Source organism: Tiliqua scincoides, chromosome 3 (genome assembly GCF_035046505.1).
Source record: "Tiliqua scincoides isolate rTilSci1 chromosome 3, rTilSci1.hap2, whole genome shotgun sequence".
NCBI lineage: Eukaryota > Metazoa > Chordata > Lepidosauria > Squamata > Scincidae > Tiliqua > Tiliqua scincoides.
The window spans coordinates 152,125,350-152,149,621 of record NC_089823.1 but is presented as its reverse complement, the minus strand read 5'-3'; the positions used below and the strand labels follow the sequence as shown (position 1 = coordinate 152,149,621).

Sequence of the window (24,272 nt, the reverse complement as noted above, 5' to 3'; positions counted from 1 at the left end):
GTGGGGACCGGCCTACACTGCATCTAGCACTGGTTAGGAGCAGACTGGAAGCCTTTGGTGCAGGACTGAGAAGCCCCGTGTAAGGTCTCCAGGCCTGGGAAAAAGGTTGGGATATGGCAGAGGCCTCTTCCACTGATCCCACATTCTCCGAGGCCTGTCCCACCCCAATTCCTCCTTCCCCCACCTCATTACACCTCTCCTGCCTCCGTTATGCCCTCCTGTACTGTTTGGCCCTGTACTTACCAGAGCTGGTGGGACATCACAGGCCTTCCCACCAGCACTGCCTACTCAAAATTTGTCACAAACATGCTTTACAGCATGCGTGCAACACCTAGCACCAGTGCAGCTGCTCCAGCACTAGCAGGAATTAGATTGCACAGTTAATCTGTCTCTGTACACTCCACTATCTTCTGTTCTTTGTAACCCTAGCAAGTTGGTGTTTTCTGAAGATCAATCTTCAATTGTTGGAGTTCTTCATACTGCTCTCTGACTTGAGTTACACCCTGCAAAGTTCAGAGTGAACAATGCAACACCTCCCTCTTTTACCAATTCCTCCTGCCCAAAAGCTGGCTGCTTCCTGCCAGTCTCTCTCTCTCTCTCTCTCTCATATATATACTACTACAGTTGTGCTCATCAGCTGCAATCTGTTCTTGCTCCCTCTGACTGACTGAAGTACACATGCGGAATCTGAAGTGTCATGCTGTTGCCTGGTATTCTTCTGCATGCCTTCAAGCATACTAGTTTGTCTCTTAGCCAGTACTCAGCTTTGGCTGATTCTGTAGGTTGTTGAGCTGTTATAATTGGGGTGCTGCCAAAATTTTGGTGCCTGCTTCCATTATCTCTACCTCTTTGAGTGCCAACCCACTCTGGAGTATCTGATGTCAGTAGAAGTCTTATAACAGCTGGGGTGCCTGCCTGCTCACTCTTCTTGCCTACTGATCCCTGCCCACATTATGTTGCCCATTTCAGTGGCTAATTAATTGGTGGCTACTGTCCCCACACACTGCTCCTGCTGAGGAACTGCCAGCAACTGCACATTGATCTAGGGCAGTTGTGCCTAGTGGTTAGCAAGTTCACTTGCTCCCTGCTCTCCTCTTCCAAGTTTGTACATGCAGCTTACAGGGGAAAAGCTTTGGTAGATTGAATCCACTGTCACCAGTCCAGGATATCAGGTTAGTCCCTGCCTAGAACAATACTGAATCTCAGGGATCTCTATCAAAATCTCTCTCACAGTAGCACCTGCAGACCAGATGACAATTCACAGTATTTCCCACACCAAGAATCAGCCAGACTCAAGTAAAATGTAAGGGATTTATTGAAAGTCTAATAAAAGAAAAGGGGGATAACAAAACCAAATGAACAAGAGAATTGAATTTGGCAGAAAAGGGGTTACTGAAGTCATCAATGGCCAACAAATGGTGCCAAGGGGCTGGTAAATTTCACGCATTCGTTTTAACTCAGGGTGGCTGCCCACAAATTGGACCACCCACCAAAAAAAAATTGAACCACCCTCCAAACTTGTGGAATACCTGTGCTCTATGTCAGCTTACTGCCTGCCAGCCACTTCCTTGGGTGAATGGGAGCCACTGAAAAGTTAGCAGCCATTATTTGGGGATAAGAAGGTGTTAGAGGGCACATTTGAGAAGAAATGTCATTTATTCCCATACAGAAAAATGGAAATGAAATTAAAAGCAATGAAATCAATATATACATTTTAAAGAACTGAAAAATCAAAACAAACTATTCCCTCTTGCCCACCCATATCTGATTGTTCAACCAACATTACTCCTTTGTGTGTCATGAAATCAGCTGAAGCAATCCAGGTTGCCATTTTGTTTGTAATTAGGTGATTCTTTTAGACTGTTTGATTTACAAAAATCAACATGATGGCATCACACTAGTAATTTTCTACTAAATGAACATTCAGTTGCTCATGCTTTATACGGTATCCAAATGATATAGCTGCCAAACTGTTGGATTCCACCATTTTCTAAGTTGTCCTATCGTTTTTTAGACTTGATGTGTTTTTGGTGGTCTTGAAACACAACTGTAGCATCAGCTTGTCAAAGACAGGTTGACAAAGTGCTATTGAGGTTTTCCAAGGCTACTGTCTCTTTAATTAGTAGCTTTCTCACTGCCTTTTCAGAGCCCAATCTTGGGCTCCGTGTTGCAGCTCTGTGCAGCTGCAGGCTGTTGCAAATGTGCCATAAGGCACATTTGTGAACCTCACTGCCAGGCTCCTGCCGGTGCTGGGCTAGCATGGGGCGGTTGCCCAACTTCTGTGGCTCAGCAGTCTCGTGGAGAGCTGAGCCACGGCACAGTAGGCGGGGGCAGGGAGGAGGCGTTCCTGGGAGGAGGGAGGCCAGCAGGGGTTGGGGAGAGGGCAGGGAGAGGCGTGACAGAGGCGTGATGCAGGGAGGGGGGCGAGCTGGAGGCATGCCAGGGGAGGGAGCGAGGCAGGTCCGTGGAGCTCCACTCGGCATGGTCCAAGGCGCTCGTAAAGGACTCTGCCCTACACAAGCGCCTTTACCTTACGGTAAAGTGAGTAGCCCCATTGTGGGGCTGCTTACCTTACCCGGGAGAAGGGGATGAAAATCCCCTTCTCCCGAGGCGCCTCCCATGGTAGCCTGGGGGTGCAGGATCCGGCAGCAGCCCTTCTCAGTGCCGCCGAGCCTGAGTTATTGGCCTGAGTTAACTGAGTTATAATTAGTTGCTTCTTATTGTATCTACCCCTGCTACTTGGGTAAGAGGCACTTTTTCAAGTGGGTGCTCCTCTTTTTAGCAGGGGGAGAGTAACTGGCCCACCTCACCCCAGCACTGTCTGTTCTAGTGGCTTCTGCTGGTATTCATTTGCATCTTTTTAGATTGTGAGCCCTTTTGGGACAGGGAGCCATTTAGTTATTTGATTTTTCTCTGTAAACCGCTTTGTGAACTTTTAGTTGAAAAGCGGTATATAAATACTGTTGATTGATTGATTGATCTACCTAGCTAGCAACAATATTCCTCAATTGGCCCTTAATGAGTTGATTCCTGTTTCCTATTGGAGATGGGGAGATTTAATTATTAGTTTATTCTCAATAGCCTGAGTAACTGGCTTCTTTACAGTCCAAGTAACTGCTTCCTACTTTATTTTTTATTATTACACTTGTTCAAGAGGCAAGATACTAATTAAAAGGAGGGCGAAGCAGGTCCTTTGCTATAATGTGACCTACTTCTGAGTAAATGTATAGTAGGGATATTGACAACGGGAATGAATTTTTATGGGAAGCACAGAACTACATTGAGTTCCATGTGAAATCACTGTTTTAATTCCACTTTCAACTAATTGTTTAAAAAAGTAAGAAAAGGGGGAAAAAAACAATATGTCATCCATGCTAAAGGGTCCTAGTGTGGAAGCAACCAAAGTGAATTGTGAGCATGACTGTGGCAAAGAAAATAATGAGTTGGGAAACTGATCTGCCTCTAAGACACAAGCAAAGCATGGCAGACAGAAGAATAAGAAACCAAAGAGGGGAAAGGAAAGAAGGAAAAGAGAATAAATGCCAGTTGTATCCATTATCCATACTGACAAGATATTCACATACTGATAGTAATATCAGAAATCTTTTTAAGAGACTGAAAAGAAAACAGACAAAAGCAGGACATCCGTTTCCTTAAGTGCTATACCTTTGCTCCTGGAATCCCTGGCTCACCCTGCAGTAGGAAAAGATGGAAAAATGAACTGTGAGAAGGAAAGAGGAGACAGTGATCCTTTTCCTTCCCAAGCTAACACAGAGAAGGTGAGCATTCCTTGAAGAAGGCTTCATGCTAAAGCAGCAGCTTAGCTTTATCTGAATTTGTATTTACATCCATTTTAAGGGTTCCACTAGTGTTCACCCGAGACAGCTGTGAACAATGAGAAATTTACTAATATAACATTTTACCAGGTTTTAATTGGATTTCCCAAATATTTTATCTTGGTAAACAAACATGAAAATACAAATAGTTAGGGATGCAATCCTATACACACTTCCCTGGGAGTAAGCCCCACTGAAGAAAATAGAACTTACATCTGAGTAGACATGCATAGGATTGCTCTGAAAAAATAGTTAATATTCAGATGTGAAGATGAAACTAAAGACAAGTACACTGGATTCCCAATGTCACATTCTTCTTATAACATCAGCATAGTTACTAGGGAGAATCAGTAGGTGAAAGGAGGCCACCTTCTTCCCCTGTCAACTCTCTGCTGCAAATACCACCCCAAATCATTTCTAAAGAAAGAGAACCCAGAGTGGGCCTAAGCATGTTTCATTCTTATTAGGAGGGATCGACCATCACATTGTGTCACTCCTTACCTTATCCCACTTAGAGTGAATGGAACAGGTAAAGGGAAGCACTTGGAAGCACTGTTGAAGAGAGGGCAAAACCTGCTTTCCACACCCGACACTGGGTGGCTCAGCCCTAATCAACACAGGGCCCATAGGAGGTAGTGTCTGTGTACAAAGCACTCATAGTAATATATGAGCCACATACCCCAAGTATCCCACTGATGGTAGTACTATGGTACTTGGCTTGTAAGATATAGTATTTTGATAATACAGCTGCTAATCTGTAAGAGGAGTGACATCAGTCACAACATATTTTCTCTGGTGGTTGGTGCATCTGCCTCTCTAACACTCCATGTCTCCTCTGCCTCCATGTCATATGGATTGTTCATGTACCTATAGGCTTATCTAGTCTAAACACTGCTTTGCTGGCACGCTAAAATCACAGTACGATTGTTCACTAGTCTTTAAAGTACTACCCCAAGTATTTTATGATTAATGCATCAAGTAATGTAGGAATAAACTTTTGTGGCTGTTTCATTAATCTAGTAGATGCACATTATGTGCTTCCACTGATCATATACCAGCTTCAACAATTTGTTAAATATTTGGCTTAAGAACGAATTCAGTATTCATGCTCTCTTTCATGGACCAAAGGCTGGTTCCCAGCTAGCCCTTGTGTGAGTGCAGTAGTATGTCTGCTCCCACAAGGGGGTGGGGGCAAGATTTCTGTCAACCTCTCTCCCCATTAGCAAACCCTACCAAGCCTCACACTATTCTTGGTTCCTAACTCTCAGGATCAGCTTTATGTGGTGATGGGGGCTAAAGGAGGGCCTGGAAAGCCCCACTCCACAAGTAGCATGCTGCTTGCAGCACTCTGTAGCCACGCGATTATTTCTCCTGTGATGGAAAACAGTGAACATGATGCTTCTTAGCGTGCAGAAATGTTTGCATTTAAACTTGCACAATGGTAACTGGAGTGATATTTGCCTATTTCAATGTGACTTAAGAAAGAAGCCCAAATGTCAGGGTTGTGCCATATGTTTTCTCCTGTTGGAATTTTTATTTAGCCTTAATATGACCAAACTGCTGTCTGTTGAAAAGGTAATTCTATATCACACTGACCTAGAACTTTCTCACTTTCCCTCAATGAACTCTCATTCTAAAAATAATTGGGGAATTGTGACTGCTGTAGTTCCTTAAAGAATGTGGCTTTGCCTAACGTATGAAATGGCTCTGAGGACATGTTGCTGTTGCTTCCTACTATTTGGCACTAGGTTAAAACCATTCTTTTGAGTCCATCTCCCATCATGGCTGACCCTCTCAGCGAAGACTTTGCTCCAGAAGACGTACTTAAGAGAACTAACCTTTATCCCTGCCACCGCTATTCCAGGAATCCCCTGACAGCAAGAAAGGAAAGATAGGAACAGTTTGGTTGAAGTGAAAACAAGTGTTCTTTCAGAAAGTTTCACAGAAACAGAAATTGAAATTTTTTTTTTTCCAAAGCACACATTAGACAACGTAAAAGAAAAAAAGAAGCTAGAAGCCTTGGAAATGCATCAGGGTCAAACTAGATCTGATGCTAGTACTTTTGTTTAAACCCAGGTCTTAACTATGTATATAGCGTGAAGAATATGGGGGAAGCTTAGTTTTAGTTCAAAAGTGGGAGTAAAATTAAAAAGAGACGTGAGCTTACCATGTTATTTACATTCCTATAGCCTCTTCCCCCTCAAGTGCTTATCCCAACAGAGCTCACTTTCAGAATCAAAGTTTGGCTATGAAAAGCACCAAGGTGTGTGGAAGGCACACTGCAGGAAAGTAAGCTCTGGGCAGAGGAAGAGTTTCACAACCATTATTTGCATGCTTCTTTTGCATGGAAAAAAAAAAATCACACTTTGCCCCCAACCGTATATGATTGAGATTGTTTAAATCTAGTCTAAGAAGTCTTCTCCTGTCATATCTAGTCTGGCCTTTACCGGTTCCTTAATGAGAAAATCACTAATAAGAACATAAGAAGAGCCCCCTGGATCAGGCCAAAGGCCCATCTAGTCCAGCTTCCTGTATCTCACAGTGGCCCACCAAATGCCCCAGGGAGCACACAAGACAACAGGCACAACCTGCATCCTGGTGACCTCCCCTGCATCTGGCAATCAGAGGCAGCTTGCCTCTAAAACCAAGAGCTTGCACATACCTACTATGACTTGTAACCCATAATGAACTTCTCCTCCAGAAATTTGTCCAATCCCCTCTTAAAGGCATCCAGGCAAGATACCATAATTACTTCTTGTGGCAAAGAGTTCCACAAACTAATTACAAACTGGGTAAAGAAATATTTTCTTCTGTCTGTCCTAACTGTCTGTCCTAACTGTCTGGGGCATTTGGTGGGCCGCTGGGGTATTTGGTGGGCCGCTGTGAGATACAGGAAGCTGGACTAGATGGGCCTATGGCCTGATCCAGTGGGGCTGTTCTTATGTTCTTATGTTCTTAACTCTCCCAACACTCAGCTTTCGTGGATGTCCCGTGGTTCTGGTGTTATGCGAGAGGGAAAAGAGTGTCTCTCTATCCACTCTGTCCATCCCCTGCATGACTTTGTATGTCTCAATCATGTCCCCCCTCAGGCGCCTCTTTTCTAGACTGAAGAGGCCCATATGCTGTAGCCTTTCCTCATAGGGAAGGTGCCCCAGCCCAGTAATCATTTTTGTTACTCTTTTTTGCACCTTTTTCATCTCCACTATATCCTTTTTGAGATGTGGCGACCAGAACTGGACGTAATACTCCAGACTTAACCATCACTTTGTACAATGGCATTACAATATTAGCTGTCTTATTCTCAATGCCTTTCCTAATGATCCCAAGCATGGAATTAGCCTTCTTTACTGCTGCTGCGCATTGGGTCGACACTTTCATCAAGCTATCCACAAGGACCCCAAGATCTCTGTCCTGATCTGTCACAGACAGCTCAGAACCCATTAGCCCAGGGGTGTCAAACTCATTTCATACCAAGGGCCGAACAGTATTCATGGTGTCTGCTGAGGGCCGGAAGTGGGCTGTCCTTTTAGCAGTAACACCTCAGCACTGCTCAGCAGCTGAGAGCCTGAGGGCGGATAAAAAGCTTCTGTGGGCCACATTCGGCCCCCAGGCCTTATGTTTGACACCCCTGCATTAGCCTATATTTGAAGTTTTGATTAATGGTGGACACAATTTCCCAGAAAGTTTGCCATGAATGACCTTTCTTTGAAATGTATCATTGCAGAGGTGTGCTGGATGCATTACAGAGCACATTTCAGTCCACATGGGACAACAGTAAACATACATGATTTGTGCCCTGGGTGGGGTGTACTGAGATAGCATCCAAGAATGAAGCTTTATATTTTCATTATATTTCCCCCTGACTTCTCAGATGTTATCATTTGGGGTCCTTTTATACACAAAAGTGAAAGAAATACTGATAAATCAGATGTAAAAATGTTGGCAGCCACATATGGAAAAACAGAACACTTCAGAGATTTTTTTGAGATTTTTGCCATCATAACATCTGCTGACTACACATTACTTCCCTTTGCAAATGGAACCTTAAGGTGAAGAGTTCAGACAAACTGCTGAGGTGGTGAAGATACCACACAGACTGAGATTTCTTAATTCAAAGTTTCACAAGTTTTTCAGGAGATCAAGAGCTACAATATCTGATACATCTGAGAATTAAAAAGTGTATCTGCAAATGAAAATTGCCCTTTATTGGCTTTTACTACTTCAGCTCAGGGTGAACAGATACAATGGAGGATACAGTGCTTACACCTTAAAGCAGTAGTACTCAAACTGGTGGGTCATGACCCACCAGTTTGTGTAGAGGTTCCCACGCCCTGTAAGGGGTGGGAGAAGGGAAGAGGCAGCGATGTGAGGGCTAAAGGTGAAGTGGGTGCACTTAGGGGTGCAGCAGGCTCCAGGAGGTGTGGCGAGACCCTCACAGTCCTCTGCAGACAGCCCGAGGCTTAGAATGTTGAGAAAAAAGCAAGCGCAAACCATTTCCGGTTTGTGAAGACAACCAGGAGATGGTTTGCACTTGCTTTTTTCTCAACATTCCAAGCCTTGGGGAGTCCTGTGGAGAGCTGCGCAGGGCATCCTGCACTTCCTGGAGCCTGCTACATCCCAAAGTAAGTAAAGACACCCCCCTCATTCCCCTTAGCTACACGATTCTGGGAATTACATCACTGCCTTCACCCCTCCCCTGCAGACTTACTCTGGGAGTATATCTCTCAAAAAGTTTGAGAACCACTGCCTGAAGGCATTTTATAGAAGAAGGAATTTTGGCAGGTGCAGTTTTTTGAAACCTTCCATGTTGAGCTGCACCTGCCAAAATTTCCTCTTCTGTACAGTGTTTAAAGGCAGTGGTTCCCAAAGTCTTTCAACCGGCAGCTCCCTTAACCTACTGGGTCATTGGCCGCAGCTTGCTATAAGGGCCACAATCCTATACATTGTATAGGACAGCAGGTTTTTTTACAAGCATTCTGTGGCTCCTCTGGTTGGTTTCCATGCCCCCCCCCCCGGGAGTCATGGTTCACAGTCTGGGAAACACTGCTTAAAGATATAAACATTGTATCTTCCATTGTATCCTGTCAGCTTGCTTCAGCTGTTCCTCTGAATCAACTCTTGGTCATTCTATGCATAGACTGAAGCACATGTTATGGTTACCATGGGGATACTACTGAAAAGGGCCTCCCCATGATAAATTATCTCTGCACAGCTCATAATGTTTGGAAGTATATATTACATGCATCAGGACAATCTTGTGAGTCTCCACAGCGCCCTCCTGATGATCATAGAGAGAACTTTGGAGATTTAGAACATGAAGGTTCAATCCATGTGAAAGGTACTTACAAACATTATTGCAAGGAAGTGGATCAGTCACCATGAGAAGGCTATTTTCAGTAGCATTCCCCCTGGCAAATATCATGTCTGTTCCAATATAACATATTTGCTTATTCCCTCTTGATAACTGTTAGTGATGCTGATGGGGAACAAGCTCATAGAACTATAAATATGTAACATCTGCCCAATGAAAGGAAGATAAAGAAAGCCTCTGGGAAAGAAAGAAACCAAGTGGTAAGAATTTCCTAAGCAATCATGTACTTTTGCAAAGGTGCCTTGAGATTTGCTTATTCTCTGCAAAGGTGCCTTGAGATTTGCTTATTATTGCTTGAGATCTCTTACTGTTGTATATAGGATTTGGCCTTATCGGTAAAAAGGCTGAAGATCTGTACACTCTAAATATTAGTATCTGTTAGACTCTTCAGTGAGAACATTCAAATATATGAGCAGGTTCTAGAGAAAGAAGTGGGAATGGATGGAAAGATTGTTAGAAATGATATAATGGGTGTGAAGAATTTAGCTCAATAGATGAACAACAAAGAGGCTGCATGGAGAAACAAACAAGATCATAACCAAGAAGGGCTTGCAAAGAAGTTCAAACAATGAGAGGTGTGAAGCAGCTAGGGGTGGAGGAAGAGAGAGAAGGATCATACCTCTCAACTTTCTGAAACAGAAATCAGGGGCAAAGCTAAAAAACACAAGGACAGAAGATGGCAATCAGGGAATCTATGTAATAACAGGTGATAAACATTCAGAAATGCATCAGATGTGAGTAATGTTTAGTAACTATAGGATAGAGACATAAAGGGGATTGTATACAGATAAATGTATATTGGAGGATGAGTTTCATTGAAGAAATGGCATGTCAATCCTTTATTTTGTAAATGAATTTAATTCTTCAATCATGTGTTTGTTCTGTCTGTAAATGCCAAATGTGCAAACACTAAAACTTTAGAATGCATTTTAGCTTAATTCTTCTGGGTTGTTAAAAGCAATACAAGTTTGAACCTCAATTTACTAGCAAGGAAGCAAATGTATTCTCTCTGTTTTCAAATGCTGTTATTTATCCACTGAATAAAGCAAAAGCTCACGTGTCACAGAACAATATCAATGGTATCCTGCAGGTGCAAATTTTCCTTCCCTATATCCCCTAATGGGAACACAATTCAGGAACAGGCATGCCATTTGTTTAGCAAAACATTTCTTCCTGGTGCTTCTTTTTTTGCTAAACTGGGCTCTATGTTTTTGTATTTGAAAAGCAGGAAAAAGAATTGTAATGAATATGACAGAAAATGTTATAGACACCAAACTGGTGTGAATCGCAGAGGTATGGTTGAGAGGTATGGATCAAGGTGACTGAATAAATCAGATTCCATTTCTTGCAAAATACCTGAACTCCTTGTTTTCCTGGTAGCCCTGGCATGCCCCTCTCCCCCTGGAAGAGGAAAACAAAAGAAGATGAAGAAGAAAGAGATGGGGGCAAATTTCCCCTTACCTGAGAAGACCTCCAGCAGCCAAAAATCCCCCTCAGGATTCAGGGAGAAGTTGTGCTGCCACTGCTGCGTTGCCACTAACAGTCTAGCATGGATGGGTAACTGGAATCATATACTGTCTTGTTTTATTCTAACATTGCTCAGCACACTAAAACTTGAAGAATATTAGAAGACTCAGTAACAACTTCCAACACTTTCAAATGGATAGTCCATGAAAATATATTTCAGCCATTCTATGGGTGCTTCCAGATGTATGTGATTAACCCACGTGATGAATCAGATGCTTATAAACCATAGGCTGTACCAATTTCTGTGCTAACAGCTGCAGTTCCCAACTGACAACTAGAATCACTATAGGTGGTACAGAAACTGTGGTACAAAGGTAGCAAAGGAATTAAGAAGTTTATACGCCACCTTTTAGTGACTGAACTCTCATGACAATATCATATAGCACAATAATCACAACATGAAGCCAAAACACCACCATAAAATCATAAAACAATAAAATCAAATAAAACAGAAGCAGCAGCAAAAACACTAAAATACAGCAAAGTCACTGATCATTGAATTTTCCAAAAAGTTTTTTCAGTTAGCAATGGGAGGGTGTGTGCATTGCTCCAATAAGCCAAAGTTGGCCTTTTTACTAAAAGACCCGTGGGATCTGATGCTGTCTTGCCATCAGCCTGTGCAAATGCAATACAAGACACCCACTACCATGTACACACATGTTAAGCAACAGTGCTATAATTGCTAAGGGACGTGGCTGTGGATATAGGCACACCTCATGAGTTTTGCACTGTGGAATCTAAATAGCTGTACTCTGACTTTTTTTTTTAAACCTGCAGGAAATCAAATATTTCTTATGTCATGAACTGCAAGACAATACAGTGAGCAAAATGAAAGTAAAAGTTAGCTTTCATTCTGAGTAAACTAGATCAAGAGGAAATAGATAAAGAGAAACTAACTGATTGATACAGGGTTACAATGAATATTATCTTGTTCGATATTTGCTTTGTATTTCAATGAAATAAACATTTTATAAAGGCAATCACTACTACCCCTCTTGCGAAACTTTCAAGTTCTTTCTATGCTATTCAATATTGTTTTGTCCCTTTGACTACTGCATCTTCTCAACACTACACATTGATCTTCTTTGCCTTCTGTCCTGTTTCGTTTGCCTTCTCGGCTCTCACAATTAATTTGTTTCACTGTGGCTGTCCACATGATTTTGATACAGATTATTGTGGCATCACTTCAGATGTAGTATTATAACTTCAGCAAAATTAGATTCAATAGCAATGAAGGCAAATGAGGTTGAGGATAGTGAGGCAAAGAACCTCAGAAGAAGAAAAATAATCCTAAGGGAAAAATGGGCAGCTAGGGGTACAAAAGGACATAAAGTAGGACAGAAACTAAGCAAATATGTTTGCAATAAGTGTTAAAAAAAACAAACACCACTCATAAAACACCACCCTCCTTGGGCAGGAGGTCTGGTCTAGAGGGTAGAGCCTCCGTCTGCCTGAAGATAACATCCACAAGGTCGCCAGTTCGAGGCCACCGGCACTGTGCGACCTTGGAGCAGCTGACAAGCTGAAGCCGAGCTATTCCATCTGCTGTGAGCATGGGAGGATGGAGGCCAGAATGTGAAGCCAGATCGGAATGAAACACCTTGAATGTAATCGTTCTTGAAAGAAAGAACCTTCTTTGAAATTGTAAAAATCCCTATTTAATAGGGATTTAATAAAGCCTGCCTATGTAAACCGCCTTGAATAAAGTCTTGAATAAAGACCAAGAAAGGCGGTATATAAATACCTGTTGTTGTTATTATTATTATATTATTAAAAGCAAACTTAAAACTATCTAAACTGTTTCAGCTCAGCCTAATTTGAAATATTAAAATTTGTTGTTAACAAGATGTCTTCCAATACTCCACCAGAGGGCAGTCCTAGTTCAAAGTTCAGAAGAGAAGACACATGCTTTCAGTTCTGTCCATCAGGAGAACCTCCTCTCCTGCTGGTAGCCTCTAGACCAAGTTTTACAGAGCTTTGATTTTTCTTAACTGTGAAATGTGGTATTTCTTTTTATCAATCGGAGATTAGAAACACTTAATTAGGAGAGCTGTATGTCTGATGAAACTGCTGTGCTCAGACAAGGTATGAAACTCTTTATGAATCAGCCCCGACTCTACTTCTGAGAACTACTTCTGATGTTTTGTTCAGTTGTACACTCAAAATGAAACAGACATGGAAAACTTACAGGTTGAGATTTATAAGCGGGTGTGGAGAGCAACTCTAGTGTACGCAGCTGAGGAATCCTAAGATTCGTTGGGCTGGCACAAGTCCCTAGTGTTGGCCTGGGGGGGTTGCAAATGTGCCGTAAAGCACATTTGAGCCTCTTCAAGTGTTAGCTGAGTTGTTGAAAGGACATGCACTGCTCCATGGGGGCTGCATCTAGCCTCTGCGACAGAGGATGGAGGTAAATCCGTGCCAGCCAAGTTTGGCTGGCGTGGGATTCTGGGGAGGCATGGGGAGGAGGTACTCTGGGGCGAGGAAGGGCGGGTGGCAGGACCAGGATCTGGTACTTAAGCCAGATCCTATCCCTGTTTGTGGGCAGCCTGGGGCAGCTCCAGGCTGCTTGGATCTGCACCACCTCTTAGGCATCGCAGATCCGAGTAGCCCCATTGGGGCTGCAGCAGCTCTCCCAGGGGTAAGGGGAAAACGATTCTCCTTGCCCTGGGCTAAGACACACTAAGCCCCAAACTTGTGCTGGATATGGGGCAGGCCTACCTGTCTCCCCGTTCTAGCACAAGTTAGGATTGCACTGCCTGTTGCTAATGTTGACCCATCTTTATCTTAATAACTATTGACTTAGATTAAGACAACAGAAATATATTTATAATTGTGAGGTCTTCAAAAATGCTCTCATTTCATCATAGGTCTATGCTGGATGCTGCTGCTCATTCAGTAACTGCTCGGTGCTGCCAATCTATGTCCTATCTCTTCCATGTGCCAACCCTCCCCCAGTCCAGTCAGTGACAGCAGGGGGTTAGACCCACTTCACAATCCATTACTAATCAAGCACCTAACTCCAATTATGATGTGCCATAGGAGATGTATATATTAGCATCTAGCCTGTGGAAAGCATGGAGTGAAGAAAGGTACACAATTACATTCCTGAAGACAGAAGAATGGTCTTCTTACCATCCATCTTCCATTTCTTTCCTGATTACCAGCAATTTTAGTTTTCATTTTCATTTAATTAAACCCAGAAAGTAAATATCTATTTAATTGGCCATGTTTCAGAAACTATCCCAAGTGATGTGAAACAGTCAAATTACTCTCCACATTTCACCATCCCACCTCGTACTAAAACCACAATGGAAGTGGATTATTCCCTAAATTAGCATATTAGATTAAAAATTAAGAAGCAAGACAAAATAATTTTAAGCATTAAAATTTTAAGCTTTAAATACAAAATCCATTTTAAGCAAATAGAAATGGTTGCCTTCTGGTTGTTACAGGCCAAGGAAAGAAAAAGTGTTCCTCTAAGTCTCTCTCTAAGGCAGCACAGCTAGTTTCAAGCAAGGTTATGACCCTGGTTCCAGTTACGTCATAACAGTGTGAATGTTTGATAGTAAGTCCCATTCTGCTCAGTGAGGCTTATTCCCAGGAAAGTGTGTATAGGATTGCAGCCTAAAAGCAGTGGTATAGCTAACCAAGTTGCTGCCCAGTGCAAAAAAAATTCTGTAGCCCCCTCCTGGCAATGACATCAAATTTAATTAATTACATTGGGTCTTTTTATTTGTTAAAGTGAGTGAGAAATGTTAGCTAATATTTTAAAATAGCAAACACGTTGAAAGTACTTATTGCACTTTTACAGCGCAATGGGGCTTACTGCCTGGTAAGTGAAGTAAGGTAAGGATTGCAGCCTTACACAGTTTGAGATGTGCAGGAGGGGACTGGAGACAATCATAAGAGCCAGCAGCTGACCTTTAGGAAGTGGAATTGAGGAATTATGTGAATAAATGATGAGGCCAAACCACCTGCTGCTCAGTGCTCCTGCTGCAACTTGCCTCCCAGGTTGCTGTGCCTTGCTTACTACCCTCTTCAGGTTCCTGCACATGCACAGGTAACCTATCACAGTCAGCCAACTCAGAGCCCAATCCTCTGCATGTCTACTTGGAAGCAAACCCAGCCTAGTCAATGGGGCTTACTCCCAGGAAAGTGGGGGAGAGGATTGCAGCCTTGGAGCCCAATCCTCTGCCTGTCTACTTGGAAGCAAGCCCAGTCTAGTCAATGGGGCTTACTCCCAGGGTAGTGTGGATAGGGTTGCAGCCTCAGAGCCCAATCTCCTGCATGTCAACTCAGGAGCAAGCCCTACTGGCTTAGATTGCGGAGACAATTGGGCTGCTGCAGCCTTGCCAGGAGGAAAGAGGGAGATAAGGAGGCAGGCAAGTAGTGAGAGGACTGTGATGAGCAGAGGAGAGTAGGCAGCACAGGGCGGGGGAGTGATGAGCAACTGGTCCCACTGCACAAGAGGAACCCCCTCCTCAGTCCAGGCTGCTCTCCACATGGTCTCTGGGGGCTATGCCTGCCTATTGGAGGCTGCATCTCTCTCTCTCTCTCACTCACACACACACACACACACACACACACACACACACACAGACCCAGTGTCCTGATCAGCATCCAACAGCCCCCCCCAACACACTACTTCTTCCCTCTCTAAACACAAACAAGCACTGACGCACTCTGCTCCGCTCCCCACGCGCCTCTCTTGCCATTTAAGCCAAATAGGGCTTCAGGGGGCAGCATGTTGAGCAGGACAGGTGGAGGAAATCACGGAGGGAATGAGGGCTGGCAGGTGCATGACAGGAAGACTCCTGGAAGGTCTGTGCCCGTCGCCAGCATCTCAGCTGCGGGAGAGGGCCAGTTCCTTGTGCCTGCTGAGACCTGTGGTTCTTGAGCTCTGCTGGAAGCAACAAGCTAGACTACCTTCCATCTCAGCTGCAGGGAGGGGCAGCATGCAGTTTTGCCCCTCTCTGTGACTGTTGCCCCTCCTCCCTCCGGAGTGCCTGGCACTGGCAGGGCTGCCAGCAGCAGCCCAATTGTTGCGCACAGGTGCTGTTGCCTGCAAGTTGTTGCCCCCTCAGCCACATTGTTGCCCCTATCCATCCTGTAGCCTGCTACCCCCTGCACCCCCTAGCTATGCTACTGCTAAGAGTCTAATCCTATCCAACTTTCCAGCACCAGTGCAGCTGCAATGCAGCCCCAAGGTAAGGGAACAAATGTTCCCATAGCTTGAGGGTGCCTCTGTGACTGCCTACCCAAAACAGGATGCAGTACATGCCCCATTGGCACAGCTGCACCGGCAATGGAAAATTGGATTGGATTGGGCCCTAAGCCTTTGCTTTGGATAGCTTCCCATCTTACTTTCAGGAGACACAGCTGTATTTCATATATGTGTTTTAAGTGCCTAATAGATCGCAGAGAATACTTTGCTGCCACCAACCCACATTTCCCCCATGTGCTTCACTAAGTGTCTAGTAAAAGAAACATGGGATTTGATGTACAGTGTTTCTCTAGCCTTGCAAGAAGCAGCCAATGAATTGTAGTGGGATGAAAAAACCCTGAATATGATGTCATGCCATACATTTCTTTTACAATATGTTTCTGGGGAAATGCTGGTTGAAATGGTAGCTATTACACATGCATATTTCAAAAGAAGAGATGAAGTATGAAGGTTTAAAACTGACAAGTTAAAAAGGAAAAAAAAAAAAAGTAAGATGGCAACAACCCCTAGTTCCTGAAGCTGTTGAATTTTCAAGTAAAATATGTAAAACCAAACTCCTTACCAGAGGAGATAGAGTTTAGTGTAAACACAACTTATATTTTTTAAAGAAAGATCAGGATGATGTTATGACGTGGTACCCAGGACACATGGAAATGGGGCAACCCTTGTTGTGTGTTTTACACTTGCTCAAGGCCAAGCCAAAGCAATTTTATGAATCAAAGAATCTTTTTGCTTCTATTGTCTCCAATATTTCCCTCCTCCCTCCCTTGTTATTATAAGAAAAGCTTGAAGAGGAGCCATGTACTAATTTCCTCAAACTGTCTGCAATGTCTAGATGACCTGATCAATACTTAAGAAGGGTGCAATCCTAACCAACTTCCCAGCACCGAGGTAAGGACAATGCAGCTCTGAGGTAAGGGAACAAACATTCCCTTGAGGAGGCCTCCATGACTTCTATCCAACTGCAGGATGCAGCACATGCCCCATTGGTACAGCTATATCAGTGCTGGAAAGTTGGTTAGGATTTGGGCCTGAGAAACTCTGTGCAAATAAGAAACAAGGCAATTTGGTGCCACATATAAAGCAACACACTCATGTTGTCCAGTGATCTCCCTATGACAGGGGTGTCCAAACATTTTGGCAGGAGGGCCACATCATCTCTCTGACAATGTGTCTGGGGGCCAAATTAATTTACATTTCAAATTTAAACAAATTTACATAAATGAATATATTAGAGATGGAACTTACATGAATGAATGACCTATAAAAGGCCTTGCACAAATCAAGGCCAGCCTTTCCTTCACTGCCACTGCTGCATCACAGATGTGAAACAGCAAGTAGCAGAGGGAGCCCTTGTCCCAGAGCTCAGGTGAGAAGTCAGAAGTCCTCTTGCTGACAGCAGTTGTGTTGGGCCAGCACAGGCTCCAAAAAGTCTCTGGAGGGCCAGAGACTCATTGGAGACTGGGGGCTCCCTGACTGAAAGCCCCTGAGGGCCGCAAGTGGCCCCAGGGCCGGGGTTTGGGCACCCCTGCCCTATGACAATGATACAGCTTACTCTGTTTGGTTTGGGCATCCAAACCAATCCATGCGTTTATCTCCAAATTTAGAATGCAGGTTGTTAGACAGCCTTCTGGTACCAGATATTAGCAGCATAAGCTTGAACATTTAGATTTGGAATCTATTTAGAATAAATGCAGGTGTACTATTAAGAAATCTAGGCAGTTGCCTAGGGTAGCAGTTTGTAGCACTTTTTGCACAGCAGATTATGGAAAAGTTTTTCTTTTTTGTTTATTTCTTGGTTCATATTTTTCTGTTACTTATGGACACTAAGGGGCAGAAGAAGGACAGAAAATTTTTTAAAAGAATATATGAAGAAAATAGCCACTAATAAATCCATGTATGTCCCAATACATTTATTGGAAAACTATTGAAAACAAATCCAAGCAGCCTGATATGTATATTGAAAATACATATTCAATAGCCATTTTCACATTAGCTTATACATGCTCTCATGTACACTAAGTAATGTGAGAATCAGCCCCCAGGATGTTTAAAATGTATGGCATGACACAGTCTGCTTCGTCTTCCATAAATCTTGGCCAAAATTGTAATACCCTTTTAAGAACCAAGTAATATATTAAAATTTATAGGTTCAATGTCCATTTTAATAGAATAGATAACATATGGGCATGAAATCATTTTAACCTCTCAAAAAAGTTTGGAGTAGCAGAGGGAGAAAAGGGAGTATGTCATACCACAACATCAAGATCTGCCAACTTTGAGTGGATCTGATATGTCAGCTAACCAGACATTGTGAAGAAACTTCAGACCATCTCACAAGAATCAGAAAAGTAAGAAATCATCAGTCAGTTTGAGTAGTCAAAGAAATGCCTTTGGTAGGAATCCAATTTCACTGGGCTCATAAAGATAGATTTCACAGTATGTCTCTGTGTATACCTAGTGGAGCTGGGACATAGAACGTCTGCTTGTGGTTAATCATAACACAGATGTATATGCCATTAAATAGGCCATAGGCCTGTCTTGGCTCCAGGTTTTTATAACAAGACAATGTTCTCCGTAACAATATTTCCCCATGCTAATCTGATACAAAATAATTTTCCATGCCTACCTTCATGCTAGGTTCCCCCTTTTCACCCTGTTTAAGAGAAAATGCAGAGATAGAAAAGAAACACAGGTAGAATTGTTGCAGAATGGAAGATAAATGAAAGAAATAAGCTCTTGATAAACATGTAGGTTGGAGACTCTTTAAAATTGAAAGTGGTATGATAGAACCATCCTCACCCACAATACAAAAGTCGTTCCTTTTGTTCTTCCATTGTTTGTCAAACAGGTTTTTTTTAAGCACTGCAAAATCCTATAAAACTATTTGACCAGAGATGATAATACAGGTCTTAAACTGTGCCAGTGCTCAGCCCTGCCACTCATTTTAAATGCCAAGACTTGACACCCTGAAGTGTATGAAAAATAGATGAAAGCATCCTTATTGCACAGTACATTTCCCTCACCCTATGCTATGACTAGAATTATAGCAAGGAAGGCCCAGAACAGAGAGGGGTGTTTCCAGACCAATTTGAAATCTAGAAATTAAATAAGACCATGAGTCAGAAAAAAAGAGTGCACACATCATAGACAATAATGGCTTTTATCCTAGTACTGTAAGTCAACTTGTTGAATAAAAATATTTGTCCCTTGTCCCATATATTTGTGTGTGTGTGAGCCAGGAATTCTAGGATTGTTTTCAAAGCACCAGTACTGAATGTAGAATTTTCAGGTGTAGAAATGATGGTTTTCAGGGATGGGAAAACCCAGCGCTGCTTGACTCGAGTCGCCAAATCACTGCCCCCCATGACTCGACTCAAAAAAGAGTCATAACAGGGGCACTTTCCGAGTCTTCAAGTCACCCTTTAGTAACTCTAAAGGACTCGAGTTGAGTCATCCCCCATTAAAAAGCCCACTGTGGAAAAAAAAAGGGGCTTTCTTCTGCCTCCCCCTTCCTGAGCAGATGCGTGAACCCTTCCCTGCCTTATGGCTGGAACTCTCTGCTGCTCGCCCCCATCAGAATGCTGGCCTCACAAGGTTTTTTATGCCCCCAAAACAGTAAGCAATCACACCCAGACACAGGCAGACTTGAGTCTGCATGTGTGGGGATGAGTGCCAAGTGAGGGGGGCCCTGACTCGAGTGTTTTTCAGTCTTCCACGCACATGACTCATGAGTTGCCAAGTCACCCAAAATCATGTATTTTCGCAACTCGAGTCAGAGTCATCTGAGTTGAGTTCCCAACCCTGATCGTTTCAGGGGTAGACCAAGTGGGTCACTGGTTGAGGGTCCCATCCAGCAGAGGGCCCACCTAGCCAGGCTGACTCCTAAACCCTCAGTACCAATGGCAATATCTGCCATTAGGAGGCCATACAGACTGCATCCTAGTGATGTGGTGCTGGTATGGGAAGACATGGTAAAGATGTATATGCTGGAAAAGCCCTCAGGACCAACTAATATTCATACCTTTACTACTACCATCTACTACGATTCATTCTACTACTACATCAGGACCTACTACTATTTTATCAAGAGAAAGTTCCTATAAAAGTAAAAACAGAAAAGTTATGGAATGCGCAGGAAAGATATAACTGCCTGCACAAATGTTGGGTGCATGTGTGTGGCCACACATGTCTTTTTTTCAAAGAAATGATACAGAATATAAAATGGGAAATGTTTTGAGCAGAGAATATTCAAAAAGGCCCCAAACAATTAAAGGCTGTAATAAAAAGTTCTCTTTTTCTGATCATGTTCAAAGAGAATAATGCTACATTGCATAAAGAGAATAACACGTCATTGCTACATAATGCAAATAATAAAAAAGAAAAAATGTAGTTGAAGTATGGGGGGGGGGTCTCCAATACTCAGAGGGGTTAGCCAGTAGAATAAATCAACAGCGCATTTTTTTACTATAATTACCTCTCCCAGTGTTGGTACAAGTTTGCACTGGACCCTTGGTCAGTTTGCTTTCAGTGCCCAACCAAGACAACATCTGACACTGCTCATGCTTCTCACAAAGAATCCTAAGGGAACTAAAAATTCTTTGTTGCCCTATGCAAGTGCACATGACCCCAAAGCTGCCTGGGTAGGTAAGGGAGAGAAGCTACTTACATCTCCGTCCTGTGGCTTCTCTCCATTGCCCACTTACCTCCTCCATCACCATTATTGTCAGAAGCTATGGTGACAACTGTAGTGGGCAAGTAGATGATTTGCGGGCAACCTGGTTTTCAGTGGAGAGTGAGGGAGGAAGAATTGCAGGTAATTTTCATGCAGGTAGTTCTTTCTCCTCTGTCTTCCCTGCTCCGCTAATTAACTTGCTCTCAAGGAAACAAGGTCCCCAAAGAACAACACAATTGGCTGGCAGGGAGAGGGTTAGGATCAGCACAAGAATCATGCTGTTCCTCCTGCCTGCTTCATGCCCCCCAAACTGCTCATGCTTCCCACAAAGAATCCGAAGGGAATTAAAAATTCGTTGTTGGAGAGTCTTGTGCTCTGCAAGAAAATGTACTCTTCTAGCTAGCTTCACAAAATTATAGTTGGGTACTCAAGAACAAATTGGGAACATGTATTTCTGACTCACTGAGAGAATTATAGAAACTACTGGTGACAGCTGAATCTCACGTCTAATATCTTGGTCTCTCATAACTATAGTTCCTCAGACGTGTACTGCTGCACAGCATAAAGGAAAGGTGTGCAGCTGTACAAAACTTCATATAGCACAGCAATGCATTTTATTCAACACGGGTTGCAAATACGACATTTGACATAACCCTCCGGTGATTCTTTGAACAGATATTTCCTATGCATTCAATCAAGAGAAACCAGCATCTTCATTGCTCCCAATTGGATCCCAGTACAATAGTGCAGTGGTCACAGGTGGACCTTGGTATTCACTGGGGGTCTGTTCCTGGACACCCCTGCAGATACCAAAACCCATGAATAATCAAATCTGTGGGTTGGCCCTCTCTGTACCTCCTGGATGTAACCAGAAAAGTCTTCTGGTTGTATCTAGGAGGTCTTCTGAAGCCTGAGGAAGCTGTGCAAGGCCTCCCCAGGCCTCAGAAGGCATGCTGGAGGCCTCCAAAAGGCACTGTCAGACAATTAAGGGAATTGTAACAGGTGCACCCTTTTAACCCCTGAATGACCCTGCCAACTTTCCCTTTTGTGCAATCCTCTTTTGTAACTTCATTATCAGCTAAGAGACTTATTTCAATTACCCTCCTTAATCATCTATATTACACATTCTGTAGATGACTGTCACAAGCTGAACCAGTAATCAAATGGATTCCAAATGGATATCATAGGTTGTTAGTGCAATACAAAAGTTACCTTTTGGCCAGTAGGACCAGGAAGACCAGAGGCACCTGGGGCACCAGCTTCACCCACCTCACCCTGAAGAAAAGATGCAAGGAAATGGAAGAAGAAGCAAATACAGATAGAAGCATTTTAAAGTCTTCTGGATAAGAAGACATTTATTAGAGATGTGACAGGCAGACATTCTATGATACAGTTGCTGGGTGAATGCAGTTAAGTAATTGAAAAACCAAAAAGACTCATGGCCCAATCCTAACCCCCTACCCTGCCAGAGTAACTAGTGTTGTGTCAGTGGAGGCTGCTTTATGGCAGTCCCTCATTCCCTTAGTTCATTCTATAATTTCATTCCATTAAATTCGCTCCCATCTAATTCCATTAAATTTGCTTGGCAAAAAAACAAGTATAAACTTTTAATCAATAACTTCTGATTAAATAAAATTTTGATCAAAACTTTTTAAAGTTCAATAACTAAATCTTAGTTAAAAAAAATTAATAAATCAGCAAGAAATATGTGCTTGGTGATGGAAAGCTACAAGAACAATAACAAAAGGCTATGAGGACACAGCAGAGTGAAAAAAGACAGGAGCAAGGAAACGGTCTCACTGCAGGGAGCTGGATGGAAGGGTCTGTTTAGAAGGGACTTCCTTGAATTACACACAGACTATCCCAAGATCAATGTCCAGGGCATGCAGATGAGGCTTCTTCAATTTCTGCCTACAGAGGCACAAAGCCCCTGCTTTGCTGCTTCTTTGTTCGGTGCAGCTGAACGAGGCAAAACACTGCAGTTTTCAGTTCCTCTCCTCTGTGTCTTTGTTTTGCCCAGCCACACGAAGCTCAATGCTACTGCTCTTGGCTGCTGCCCTTGCTGAGCACCCACACAAGGTGAAATACTGCTGTCTTTGGTCCCTGCTCAGGTGCTTCCTGGATTTGCACAGCCGCACAAGGTGAAACACTGCTCTTGGCTGAGCAGGGGGAAAGAGCAGCAATGCTTCACCTCATGTAAAAGCCAGAAAGCACCTGAATAGGAACTGAGACAGCAGCAGTTTGCCTTGTGCTACTGTGGAAAGCAAAGAAGTGGCTGAGCAGCCACACAAGGCAAGACAGTACTGTGTTTGGTCCCTACTTGGCCACTTCCTGACTTTGTGCAGCCACATGAGATGAAACGATGCTGCTCTGTCCCTCCCACTGCACAAGGTAAAATGCTGTTGTGGGTGGGGCACAAAGAAACTGCTTCCCTCCACATGTGCTTCTTTGTCCCCTCTGAGACCCCCTCTTCCGCATCGGATGAGCATAAGTACACTGCTTGAGGCATACCAGTGTGCTGTGGCGCACCTATTGAAAACCGCTGCTGAAGAAGCCATAACATAGAGTCTGGGCCCTCCATGGATTCAGCTTCTCAGTGCTGAATCTAGATCAGGTGCCCTGGGCTGCTATTAGCCTCAGGAGAGAAGCTACTATTCATGCCAAAAATGCTTCAAATGCCCCATAACCAATCCATAAAATTCATGGTGAGGTGATACAGCAATTTATAGCATAATAAAATAGGATCATAACAAGAATAATCATAGTAAAATAGAAGCAGTATCAAGCTTTACTGAATATCTTATGGAAGCGATAAGCAAGGTAAAAGATCATCAAGACAAAGCAATTGGCTAAGAACATATTCAAATGTTTCAGGGGAACAGTGGATACAGCCCTCTCATAGGATTCATACCATCTCAGAAGACTTTGAAGTGCTCCTAGGTAAACATCTCTCTGAACATCTCTCCCCAGTGTATTAATTTCTATGTGAATTGAGGTTTTATATGACTCTCTCCATATGCATGGTGAGGTGTAACAGTCATGATAAGGCTTGTCCGTGGACCCTATTAACATTTGAATCAGGTCTCTTTTAGAGTCAGTCAGGAGCAGAGTAATGAAAGGATAGAACTGTTACATTTTGTATGTGAGTGTGACTGCAAAATAAACTCCAAGCAGGAAGTTGTAAAATCTTTAGAGGTTCACAGTTTTCTGTACCCAGAATCTCTTGGCAGGTACTTTCCTAAGCAACTGAGAAAGCTTAATAGCTCTTGCAAAACTGGAAACATCTCCAGTCCCACCCTCTTATTACAGATGTCATTACCCAATGGTAATGACAGAGATTGTGATGGCTCAAGGGGAAGTCACACTTACTTCAATCCCAGACACTGCATGCCAAAGCTATTCAATGTAGGAAATGATGGAAGTGCGATGGTGAGGATATGCAAGTGTATGAGCAAGGAGAGGATGGTGTATTTTTGCCAGCACGTTCCCAGATGGCTTTGGTCCATTTTAATGCATTTAAAGTACTGCTGCACTTATTTTAGGTTTAGTTCTGTGCTTCTCAAATGTTTTGTCCATACCTTTCTGCCATGGTACCCTTGAATTCCAGGCTCTCCCTGCAAGCCAAGCCAAAGAGAGAGA

General features: G+C 43.2%; 1 protein-coding gene across 1 annotated transcript in view; it reads right to left on the bottom strand.

Annotated features, from left to right (window-relative positions):
* Nucleotides 1-24,272, bottom strand: part of COL13A1 (collagen type XIII alpha 1 chain) — a 132,526-nt gene that overhangs the window by 59,311 nt on the left and 48,943 nt on the right. Inside the window, exons 14-19 of the mRNA XM_066621401.1 lie at nt 24,212-24,247; nt 21,846-21,908; nt 18,588-18,614; nt 10,564-10,608; nt 5,675-5,707; nt 3,667-3,693 (exon numbers count right to left, since the gene is read on the bottom strand). Of these exons, the coding sequence (XP_066477498.1) occupies nt 3,667-3,693; nt 5,675-5,707; nt 10,564-10,608; nt 18,588-18,614; nt 21,846-21,908; nt 24,212-24,247 (231 nt within the window). The remainder of the gene's footprint in view (nt 1-3,666; nt 3,694-5,674; nt 5,708-10,563; nt 10,609-18,587; nt 18,615-21,845; nt 21,909-24,211; nt 24,248-24,272) is intronic.